Raw genomic sequence first — 13,191 nt, 5'->3', positions numbered from 1 at the left:
GCTGGGGAGGGAGGCAGAATTCAGAGATTGTGTAGGAAGACGTGGCAAGTACAGCCCAGCAGTTGCTGCATATGACTGCACCACAACTAAGGTGGGGCAGAGTTTTTCTGGGGCTTACTCAGGAAGGACAGTTCTGCTTTAAGGTAGGGGATCGGGGGGGGGGGGGGGGCGGAAGGAGGTCAGCTTTGCAGCAATGCTGTAAAAAAGGTGCTTGGTGATCAGCTTTGCAGCAATGACTCACCCCCACAGGAATGTGCGGTCCAAAGGGCATAAAGGTATGAAACTGGGTGGGGCAAGTCTCTTTGTTCCAGGCAGCGCAGAAGCCAGCACCCACCCTCCGTCCCCTAGTGGAGGCGAATGGCAGGCTGGGTTAGGACCTGCTGTGGGCATTACGCTAGTTGCTCCTTTTAAAGGGGGGCTCAGAAGGAATTTTTCCCACACCACCTGAATTGGCTTTGGTGGAGTGAGGTTTTTTCGCCCTCCCCACAGTAGGTGTGAAGGAAGACCTTTTCTGGTGAGAAGAAAAGGTGACAGGCCATATGTCGCAACTTATTTTGTAAGGTTGGGCGGATGTTCAGTGCAGGTACTCCATAGGGAAGGCAGCCAGTGACCAGATAAATGGCCTGGTAAAGGACTTAAAAGAAGGTACTGGATAAAGGAACAGAATGGGGGAGGGGGTTGAGGACTTCTCTGATTGGTACAGCAGGGAGCCAACCTCCTTCCGCCTTTTCCCCCCCACCGCCAGTTCTCACAGCCCACCTTAACCCTTTTACGAGGGTGGTGGATGGTAAGGTCCAAGCCATGGGTCGGCTGGGGGACCTGGATGGAAAAAGGGGGGCTGGTGGAAGCCCTGGAGAATTGATCTGAATAAACATGGATATGCCTGCACTGTACACTTTATCTGCCAGGTAGTCCCAGACATCTATATAATAAAGTTGCAGCCAGATTAAAATACATAACAAGTGTCTCTTGTCCTTCTTGCGGTGTACTCAGACAATGTGAAGGTGAAGCTCTGGAACTTCCTACAGATTGTGTTTGTCTCATTTCTATTTTCCTTTTTATCCTGCCCTTTTTTGTTTGAGAAACTCAACACTCTGTCTCTAATGCCTTAGCATCTTTTATTTCAATTGCCTAGTATATAACATAATTATTTATATTTATCAGTCCATTCCTGAAATACTTTGCCTTTATATTCTTTCCAAAAGTCTTTATCTTATGTTTGAAAAATTGAATTGCCCTAGGAATGTTATAAAGCATTTTCAGAATACATTGACTATAGATGTCTGAACATTTATAGGTAATACATGTAACCTGCTACTTGAAAACCTGCCAATTATATTTACTCTAGATCTATTGTGCCAACTTTTCAGTATAAAAAATTCAGATTAGTAATAAAGATAAAGGACAATTTATAAGTTCTTGGTTCAAATGCCAATTTAATTTTACCATTCTTTTTCAATTTCTGGTAACGAATTCTGCTAAAGACGAGATAAACAACAAAGAAAGAGACTAGAGGTCATGAGTTATTGACAGATGTATTATTAACCACATTAATCTTTATAAAACAAGTTCCATTTTATTTTAAGTGACCTTTACCAATGGGAAACACTTCTAAAACTATTACGCTGTGGTATATTTTGAAAATTAGAGAATAAGCAAGCTGTGAAATACACAAACACACTTACTGGCCCTCTCAAATCAATGAGTTCCTGTCTCATTTGGGATACAAGAGCTTCTTTAGCCATCAAAGCACGGTGTAGTCGCTCATTGAATTCTATAAGCTCCCCATGCATTTCTGCCACCTGAAAGACATACAACCAAAATGTAAGATAGAAGAGAACAAATCTCCTAAGATGAAGACATTTCTCGCTGTATTGAGAAGATCAACAATATAGTTTCATATCCATGTATACAGTTCCTGTAAAACCCAAAATAAGTATTTCCTAATTAATGCATAGTATTGTTAATGCAGTAGTTTGGACAGTAACATTAATGACGCAGACAGACAAATGCTGTTACAACACATAAAAATCTTGGCCTGACTCATACCAGGTTACCTTGCAATTATAATGCAGATACTGAGATCTACTTTGATCACACAACATTTCAGTTCAAACTTTATATCCTGTATCTGAGAAAGGTGGGTGACAAGTGACCAACAGCATAGTAATTCACATGATACAGCTCTGTAGAGGCCCTCTTTACCAGGATTGGGCTGCCAGCACCCACCCACGAACTTGGAATAGCAACTGGGTTCCCTTTTGATCGGCTGTGGGCATTACACTAGTTGCCCTTTTACTTGGGAGACTGGAAAGGAATGTTTCCATCGCTGCCAACCTCTCAAAGCGGAGTGGGTTTTTTTTACACTTCCCCACAGGGGGTGGGAGGCAGGCTATGTCACAACTTAATATATAAAACTTACAGTGGATATCCAGTGCGGGTACATTATAGAAGATATACCGTTATTGGACAAAATAGATTGGAAAAGGATTTCAAGGAAAGCATCTCTTAAGGCAACTGAGTAAGAGGGTTTGGGGCTCCTACGTCTGGAAAAGCAGGGAGACAATCCGCTCCTTCCCTCACTGTACAATTGTTGCTGGATACTCCCAGATATTATTGTAGCCTAATTAAACTACATCCATGGCCTCCTCTCTTTCTTCTGGTGCGGACAAAGAGTTGGGCTAAGGTCAGTTCTTAGTTTACTCTGTCACCAATGTGCAAACAATTGTGGGAACCTCAGCAAATTGTGAATTATTAAATGGTCACAAAGACTGAACTAACCACTCGCTCTCTTAGTTTTGGTGCTATGGGATGAACTTTAAAATTTCCAGAAAATGCAAAAGCGAAGGTTCTCATACTAACGTTAACTCAATAGAACATACATAGGAACTTCTATCGTTGCTTGTGTGGTTAAATAAGAAGCTCGATACTTAACATTCTTAATTTTAAATTATAGATAACAAAATATGAAAAACTTGTAATATGGTTGAGTTGACACTTCAGTTTTGAACTTTCTGACTTTTTAAACTAGGAAACCTTAACACTGTATTAATATATTTTGTGCACTTAATTGTATATTAGTTGTTTGCTTGTTGTGTGCAATTTTAATTCATTGCCCTTGTTTCTGTATTCACTACTTTTCTGTTCTACTTAATCCTATTAGAGGTGCTCACTCCTCAGCCTCATTTGATTTAATAATTAGAGACTTCCTAATTAATTATTCTATTCTGGCTTCTTTTGATAAGATCAAAACAGTAAGACTTCCAACACTAACAACTATGGCATTATGTTTTGATATCCCAACTGTTCACTGAACATCGATCTTGATGAAGGCTGTTTAACTTCAAACACTTGCTAGTAAATTAGTAAGCTTATTTTAGTCAAAATAAAAGATACTTAAAAACACAATTTCTGCATCTTATCTAAAGCCAGGTCTATACTACAGACCTGTATCGGTATAGCTACATCACTCAGGGGGTGTGAAAAATCCACACCCCTGAGCGACATTGTTATACCGACCTAACACCCTATATAGACTGTGCTAGGTCAACAGGAGAGCCAATGCAGTGTTTTAAGTGTAGACCTGCTCTCATACATAGTAGTCTCTGATTAGGCACAAGTGATGTTAAAATGTCTACTTCTTCACAAGTGACTACTATAGACATCACTAACAAAACTGTTAATATCTACCACTTTAAATAATGAATTAATGCCATTAATTCTGTGCATGTCACCCTGCCATACCTCTACCAATAACTCCATGTCAGGCTGTTTAGTTTGAAATCCACCTCTGTCACAGGTGGCTAAGGGACTATTTCATTTCCTGGTGTTTCTGTTTACAGTTAGAACTTCAGAACAGTCAGTGCTTTGTCTCAAATAAGCTATCTATTTACCTCTTTTCAATATCTACTTTTTTCTCTTACATATTTGTCTGGCTCCTAAGAGGACTGAATACTTCTTTGGAATAGCAATAAATGATCCAGGATAATCCAATTACTTAGAAAAATACTCTTTGTTTCTCCAGAAGGCATATGAAAGAAAAAGGAGAACGAAAATCAGACTGACGCATTGATGCATAAAGATCCTCCAAATGCCTCTCAGAGGTACAGGTTTTCAAAGTCTAGTTTTCAAAAGCTGCTTTAACGCTATGCATTTTTAAGGAACACTAATAGCCACTAATATGCAATTAAAACTATACAATCTGATCAACAGAGATCTTAAAACCACATTAATATTTTAAATAAGCAGCATCTTCAATATGTGGTCCTCTATAATTTGACATATTACGTTTCTGTTAAAATCATAGGACTAACACACTTTCATATTAATCCATTAATCAAAGAACCATCTGGAATTACCTGTGGAAATCATAAAACCAAGACTCTGTGATCTGATCCTGTGGAACAGCTTTCCAAAACTGTTAATTACCAATAATGTAATTACCTGCAGTATTTTAAAAAGTGGCATTTTTGCAGTCCTTGACTTGACTAATGCAGAAAGAGGTTGATTTTTAATTTACTGGCTTGTTTATACCCAGCAGAAAAAGGATGCAAGCCCCCCCTCCCCAAATAACAGAGACATGAATATAATGCAGAATCTCACCATCAGATATTTGCCATGCAACAAACACAGAATAAGGGAAGAGGCAGAGTGAAGATAATGGAATGGTGAAGAAAGGACCACAGTTAATATTAGTACTTAAGAGGAAACAGCATGGGATCATAAAAAAGGTCCTCCCCTAAAATCCAGAGAGATAATTTCTGATAGCAGCTTGAAGAAGTTTGCTAAACTCTGTATCTTCAAATGAAGTGGGAATTGTGACGGTGTCCATAAAGCTACCCAGTACACAGTATTTCCAGTGCTGATATTTTTGCTTTTAATGCCATCTCTCTCTCTTTCTCTCTCTCTCTCACAAACACACACAACCTTTCTCAACAGACTTCTACTGTTGGGAGATTGGTGATATGCATTAATAGAGCAGGGCAAGACTCAGCTTCTGTCGATTTTGAAAATCCAACCATTTTAACAAGAGCACTTTGGTACGATTTAAGCTAAGGCATCAGCTAGAATGATGGCTAAAGCATTCCTTGGTTTCACTGAATGAGAAAATAAATCTGGAAAGGCTTTATGGTGCAGTATGGACACTGGGGCCCACTATACCAATTCTCCAACAGTTGCCAAAAAGACTAAGAAAAAGAAAATTCTGGGAGAGGTCTGATTAAGCTGTGATTTAATTTAGGGGTGAATCCTGTGAGGTGCTCAGCATTTTGGCACAATCTGGCAAAGAATTTAAAGACGTGCTTAATTACAAGCACATGAGTAGTCCTACTAACCTCAACAGAAAGGAAGTGAAGAGTATTGTAGCTTGAACACAGAAACATAATAATAATAATTTAAAAAGCCACAAGGAGGAAGCAAACATCAAACTGCTGGGTGAAGACAGGTTGTGGCCTTAACAGATCTTTTCTCTCGCTTCTACTGGACAGAACCAATCAAATCAGATTTAATTACAAATTGAAAATTATTGGCAATACAAATAACTCGATTACATGAAATTAAACAAAGCTAGATACACCTATTAGTCCTTTAGAATGCAGAGAGTGTACTTCACATGTACTTCACCAGTATGGTGGCACATACATGTACCCACTGTATGAAATGCACTTGATAGTATAAAAGAATTAACAAAAGTGGAATGAATTTACTTCCTGCACTAGATTAACAACTGAACAATCTGTGTAATAGGGAAAACTCTTGGACCAAGTGGGATGAACTAATTAAAAATAAGTCACTAATATACCTTTTATGACAATAGATATACTTACTGGACCCTACTGTTGTATTATCTTACCCAGTATATCTGACATCCATAAGGCTTTTGTTTTTATCTCCAACAGATATCTAAAAGCAATATGTACTTCATCTTCCTCAAACTTGCACTCTAAAGCAAAACTTTAGCAGTGACCTCAGTAGTATCAGGCAGAATAAATTTCAGATGCACAGTGAGATGACCTGATCTGTTGATCTAATTTATATAAAAGAATGAGGTTATTGTTCAGGTTTTTCATTAGAGTGCAAAAGTTTGATGAAGCTGAGGTATATATTGATTTTTGGTATCTGTTGGAGAGGGATGTGAAAATATATTATAAATATAACAAAGGTGCAATGCAACAAGTTAATTTTACTGTTGGAAACTTAGCTTTCATATTTCCTGGTTTGTTATGATTTTTAACTGTGCGCACAGATATGTGCATTCAATAACCATATCTCTTCCTCCAGAAAGGGTATATGCATATATACTATACCTAAGATATCATTACTACCCACAAGACATAGCTCAGATAATTAAGATCAGTTGTCTTTGCTTCAGAGATATATAACTTTTCAAATAGGACATTCTATACATTACTATGAAAGGTCACAGATTTCCAGGGCTGCTGATGGGAAAATAGCAAATTACACAGTCTGTAATAATAGTAAAATGATAAAGACACAACACTCATTAATATAACAGTACTCCATTCAGAAATACTTCCTCTGACATCATTGAGAGTCCTGTCTAAATAAAAAGTGTCATAAAGAGGACACTTAGACGGTCTTCTCCTATGAGAAACTTCAAGAAAGAAGTTTGGGATGGGGGAGGAAACTCCACATGAGCTCCCATATATATTATTGGGTTGGGTAACAGGTAGTGAATCCCCAAGGATCTAAGGGAAGCAGCCTTGTGTTTCCACAAAAGCTCCGGCCTCCTGTGGACCTCATCTCCTTGGCCTCTCTCGATTTTGGTCTATTAGTTATTAGTTTGGCCTGAGGAGTTCAATAGGCTATTTTAAGAAAGAGGAATCTACAGATTTTTCTGGAGAGATTAAAAAAAAAGAGTAACATTCTATTCATCTGAGTATGGGATGTAAACAACGCATTCTCATGATATCATTGATTTTTTTTTATCTCAACCAAAGGAATGAGAATAAAACATCTGAAAAAAATGAAGATTAATCATTTTCATATATGTACTGTACTGTGACAAATGTTATAAAGTATATACTGTAACTTAAAACACACAAATAAAATTAGATAAACTATACACAGTTACCTCTGGATTCTCAGTGTAGCACTACATTAAACTTTTTTCTTTTTTTAATATTAATGTATTTTTACTTGATCAATAAAAGTGGTAGCAAGAAAGACCTCATTTTTCTCATGTTGTACAACTTAATTTACCTGATTTCATAGTATGTTAGTAATTATCACTCATTATGATAAGCCAAAATGTTACATTAAATCTAATTCAAGTAACTGGGTATGTAATTACTGAAAATGTCCCTGCTGACTTCAATCTTTTCGCCAACAAGAGCGTCTCTCTCATACACTTTGTTACTGATTTGCTCAATATAATTTTTCAATATCTGTAAAACTAAGATCTGCTAAATCAACAATTAACTAACCCGATTAAGAAATCGTATTATATTATATCATACCACACTAGAATGCTACTTTTACATCTAGCATGCTATTCCTCTGTACCAAATAGAATTTGTAAAGGACAGAAAACATAAAATGATTTAGTTTTGGAAAACATTCTAATATCTTTTTGAAAGAAATAAATGACAGTTCACCTTTTCAATCAATGAGTTTGAAAAGATACTGTGGCAGGGTCAGACTCTGTAGTGTCCCGTTGTGGGCCCATCCTGACACTATTCACTTTGCCTCGGCCCCCCCCACCCCCCCGGAAACTCTCCCCAGGCAACAGTCTCTCTTGGCACTACCCAGCAAGGTGCTGCTAAACTCAGACAATAGTCCCAAACTCAGCATAAACAAAAGGGTCTTCTGTCCCTCTTACTCTCCGTTCCTTCCTGCTCTTCCACAGAATGATGGCTCCCAAGGTTTCCCTCCAATTCCACGAGGAGTCTCCATTGTGCCAGCACCGGTCACCAGAACAAACTGCCCATCTTCAGCTCCTCCCCTCAACTGAGGTCCTTGACTGTTCGTAAGCATTGCAGGTTGTCCTTTCCTAGCTGGGTCTAAGAATTGAACAGGCCATTCTGATGCCTAGACAATCAGGATCAGCTGGGACAGCAGCTGATCTACCACATGTGAGGCTAGGCAACCTCTTCCGAGTTATTCTAACTGGTGGAGAAACAGGCAATTGACTTATGTTAATTCGTATAGCTAAGTACTGGTGATGGACCTACTTCAAAGTCATCCTAATTACCTACTGTAAGCTACCGGACTCCAACTTGTCAAAGAAGGCTTGAAATTGTATAAAAGATCTTTGGGTCCCATCCTTTTTATCTCAGATCTGCTTGAGGTTTCATGCAGCGGAAGCCCAATCATCAGGACTGAGATCCCAGCTCTGACTGGATCGCGCTGAAGATAAACATTGGACTATAACCTATGGACTAAATTCTAAAATAACTCTTTGCAACTACAAAGCTCACCATCTCTGCTATGAATTTAATCTCAAGACTGACTCATGTCTGTACGTATATTGATCTTTTAACCCTGCTCTCCCTCTCTTTTCTTTTTTAATAAATTTTAGTTTAGTTAATAAGAATTGGCTGTAAGCGTGTATTTGGGTAAGATTTGGAATATTCATTAACCTGGGAGGTAATGCATCCGATCCTTTGGGATTGGTAGAACCTTTTCTTTTATACGGTGAATAAGATTTTCAATTAATCTTCATCATATCTGACTTGGGTAATTAGGTGGAAGCCTGAGGCTGGGTTACTTTAAGGGAATTGTGTAGTGGACTTCTGAGTAACCAGTAAGGTATAACAGAAGCTTTTTAGTGCTGGCTTGGTAAATCTAAGTATTGAAATATCCACCAGCTTTGGGATTTGTCTGCCCCATTCTTTGCAGTTCACCCTAACTGAGTGACCTCAGCTGGCTCCCACCAGGATCCCAGTCACAGATTGTTTTGGCCATTCACAAAATGTCCCTAGGTGGAGGGAGGTGCTGCTGTCAGCACTCCTCTGGGATGACACACACCAGGTCACATAGTCACATCATAATCTCTTTAAATTTACTTCTTGGAATCAATGTATTGATCTTAAAAGTCCAACAACATGACCTCTAATTCTGCCACAATGAAATACCACAAAAACCTCTATTCTGTTTTGACATAAGCTATCTGAGGCTATTAAGATATACTAAGGGTTTATCTTAAGACTCAAATTGATTGATAGGAAGTACTCCAAGACTATGTTAATATCAAGAAATTCATTGTTGTGCACATATGAATATGATTAAAGGTTTTATTTATTCTGCTTGATAGATTTTTCCATTGTTTAAGTTACTGATATCACTGACATTCACAGTTGCCCAACAAATGGTTTGATATTCTCAGATTACATTTTTACTAACAGGTGGCCTAATTTTTTTTATTCCTAAAAACTAAAATGTGATATATTTCTATCTAGGGTCAACAGACTAATCAGTTTTGAGCAGAAATGTACTCTGCATTTTTTAATTTTAAAAATTGAATCAGGAAATACTGCTTACAACAAATTTGAAGTGGTTTGAACTATACTGTTTGGTATAGTAGCTCCATAACACTGGGTATGTGCTCTAACTTTGATATCCTTAGCAGATTACATTGGTGCAGAACACTGGAGATGCAAATTAGAAAAAGAGCATCTTCAGCAATCTATGATATGGTCCAAAACTTTGAAAAGTTCATGAAAAGCCAATTTTAAAAGATGCCTATGACTAGCCAAACAGCTCAGTGGTGTACTCCTGGAGAAGTTCTGCACCACTTGCACATGCGCAGACTTTATGTCTCCCTAAAATTTCTTTGCTACCCCACAGAAGAATGACTTTCTGATGGGGAAGCAAAGGAAAGCCACAAGAGCGGTCATATGACTCTCCCCAGCAATACGTTTCGGGTGCCAAAGGTAGCCAGCAGAGAGGTAAATCGCTGTGGGGCAGGGGGTGGAACTGGAGAAGACCCAGCTAGTGACTCCTACCCTGCACTGGACTCAGCTGTTAGTCCTGGCTGCTCTGGGGAGGACAGGACTTCCTCTTCCCCTGCACAGCATCCAGGGCCATGTCAGACCCACCCCCAGATTTCTCCCCCAGCTACAGGAAGCTCTGCAAACTCTCCCCCATTTCCCCACGCTTCCTGCACCCATTGTTCCTCAGCTGGAGGAATAGGGATCACTGTACAGGGAGCTGTTCCCCCATCCACCCAATCCCAATGCATCCAGAGCCCATCATACCCAGACCCTCCCACCGAGCCTCCCTCACACACACACACACAGATACACACCCCGACGAGCCCCACTTCCCCTGCACCTGGACAACCCTGACAAACCACCCGTACCCAGATCCCCACCCTACTAAACCCCAACCAGCTGCACATGGATCACCACCCCACTGAGCTCCCACACCCAGATCCCCCTGCTGAGCTCTATACCCTCCACACCCAGACCCCCATCCCACTGAGCGTCAACCACCTTCACCTGGTCCCCCCTGCAGAGTTCCATTACCACTGCACCCAGAACCCCCCCAAACCCCTATGCATCCAGATCCCCCCTGCACCCAGATCTCCCCACACAGAGACCCCTCCACACTTGAATGCTGCATTTCTGAGCCTGCCTGCCCACACCTGGTGCACCTGTCACAGAGGGGGCAGGACCCTGGGGTGTTTCTGGGACAGGCCCAGTTCTTGCGCTGTGTCAGATTGGGTGATCTCCCACCTCTGTGCCACGAGTCGCCTGTGCTCCCCAGTGCCAAGCTGGAGTCTCCATATTTATTTGACAAATAAAATTTGCAGAATTTTGCAGCATTTTAAAATATTGTGTGTAGAATTTTTAATTTTTTTGGTGTAGAATGCTCTTAGGAGTAGTGGTATCACTACTGAATTGATATCAAAGTGATTTCAAATTTAGAAAGTCAAATCACAAAACTTTTTCTCTTACTTTCTAGACCAGTAGAAAGGTTGGAGCAGTCATCTTAGCTCCTCAAATGAGGAGGGAGAATCTTGCCTCTTTAATCAATCATTTTCGGCATACACATGAAGTTGGGCTGAAAAAAGTCTGTCTCCTCCGCCAGGGAAGAGTCAAAAGAATTATAAAAGAATCCCAAAGGGAGGTGGCCTCCTTACACATTGAGTGTCACCCAGACCAATCTCTGGCTAAGTCTAAGTATATTCAACTTATGTCCATCACTGGCAATCTTATCACACCACAAAAGCTTTTGTTGCCCACCTGACGACAACATTCCTTGGTACACACACTTCAGAATTCAATGGTCTTCCATTCTATAAACATGTCCATACCAAGAAAGCTGCCAAAATCAAACCAGTGCTGATGGAGGCAGCTGCTCAGTTCAGATTCAGATATCCTAATTTCTGATCTTGTTGTGCCACTTGATATGGAGCAGCTGATGAAGATGACAAGAATTGAAAATATCAACCATCCTCTGCACCCACATTACTATAACCTTGCTTCATTAGATCTGCAGCTTTGTTGCAAGCTTGATGTCACAATGTCCCTACAGATGACACTGAAGGGCATGCAACATGCTGCTACATGCATGCAACAGCTGCTGCTACATAAGTGTTGACATCTCAATGCACTGAATCAAAGGCCTGACCAAACGTCACAAAAAAGTGCTGAGCACCATTTATTAAATTCAGCCATCATCTCAAAAAACTGTCTCAAGCTAAATATCTAGTCCACAGGAAATGACCAGGACTAAAGCCACACTCAGTATCATCCCAGCCTTTGCCATGAAGTGGATTGTTGATTCAAGACACCAGCAAGGAAGCAAAGGCTTTCCCTGGGACCAACAACATAATATATATTGCTACATTTGGCCTTATCACCCTTTTAAACAAAAGCAGAACAATATTCTTCTTTCATCATCAGATGTGATATTAGTTCACTAGATGGTCTTGGCTGAAGGAAGCGTGGCTCTACCATAACTTCCTGCCTCTCTTCAAATGGTAGAGGGACTACAGGAGACAAACAATTGAGGAGCATCTTAAAATGATCTTCCTATTAATGTAACTGATTATTCAGACTCTGGCTTGATGTTGTCATCCCAATGCTTTCCCTGCCAAGCTGGTGTCACTTTCTCCTACAACCACCACAAAGTTGAACAGAGGGTGTGGAAACAGAGCCTGGCAACAGCTTGTTCTAAACTGGTTGCCACAGTTGACACCAGGATTCCCTATCTTTCTTACACAATGACTTGATGACATTCTAAAGGCAAACTCAATCAGCCTTTGCTTTTGACAGATGTGTTTGAAGACTCAAATTGTGGCCCCACTTTTTTCTTAGCTCCAACTGCAGTGAGTGTCTCCTCACTGATCCATGGAGGATGTTTAAAGGGCTGAGTTCCCAATAATGAGCTGGTAGGGGTCATCAATGATGACTTCAGAAACACCATTCCTTGTCAGATGACAGAGGGAGTCAGACTTCCGCCTCTAATGCTTCAATAGCCTTAAGCACTGCAGAACACAAAGCCAACTGATAGCTGAATTTTAATGAGAGCTTCTGATTCAACCAGACTAATTTTGGCCTATTAACTGGCTGTCTTCAAAGTTGGAGGCACACTTTTGTCATCAGAAGCCAAAGGTCAATGTCAAGTTCAGAGCCTCTGCAAAATCATACATCCATGACAGTTGACTGCCAACAATTTGGGCTGTACCAGAACTGCTTGTAAATTTTGGGTGACAGAAGGAGGAGTCAGTGATCACTAAGTCATTGGCAGCCACAAATTCCAGCAGTTCCTGGCCATTCCTTTTCTTCTGCCTGATACTTAGCCTCCTGAGTGTGCTTGCCCGGGTGACATTATCCTTTCCTACTTGCACATTAAAGTCGCCCAAGATCATGATAGCATCTCTTCTTGGAGTTTCACTAAGGATTAACTTTAGCTTCTGGCCTTGGCACTAATGGGATTAGATACAGTGATGATGGTATGGAATTGGATACTGATAAGTCACGCACATTAATCACCTGGCAACCCTGCAATATCCCTCAGACATTAGGTGAAACCACAATGGCCACCCTGTGCTGGAGCAACCTGTCAGAGCAGCCTGAGGACAAAAATTTATAGCCTTCAACTTTCTTTTCACCACTTCCTGACCTGACAAAGTCCAAATATCAACGTTCAGGCCTTTCAACTACTTAATGAATAGGACGGCATGAACCACTTTGGATAATGTTCGAACATTCCAGGAATCAA

The 13,191-nt window shown here is 40.3% G+C and overlaps 1 protein-coding gene across 4 annotated transcripts in view; it reads right to left on the bottom strand.

The window, feature by feature from the left end:
* SNX29 (sorting nexin 29) overlaps positions 1 to 13,191 on the bottom strand; it is a 459,980-nt gene that overhangs the window by 231,617 nt on the left and 215,172 nt on the right. For all 4 annotated transcript variants that reach the window (XM_077828715.1, XM_077828713.1, XM_077828712.1 and 1 more), the window contains one exon: positions 1,686 to 1,802. In XM_077828715.1, the coding sequence (XP_077684841.1) occupies positions 1,686 to 1,802 (117 nt within the window). The remainder of the gene's footprint in view (positions 1 to 1,685; positions 1,803 to 13,191) is intronic.

This window comes from Eretmochelys imbricata, chromosome 10 (genome assembly GCF_965152235.1).
Source record: "Eretmochelys imbricata isolate rEreImb1 chromosome 10, rEreImb1.hap1, whole genome shotgun sequence".
NCBI lineage: Eukaryota > Metazoa > Chordata > Testudines > Cheloniidae > Eretmochelys > Eretmochelys imbricata.
This window is presented reverse-complemented; position numbering and strand designations above follow the sequence as displayed.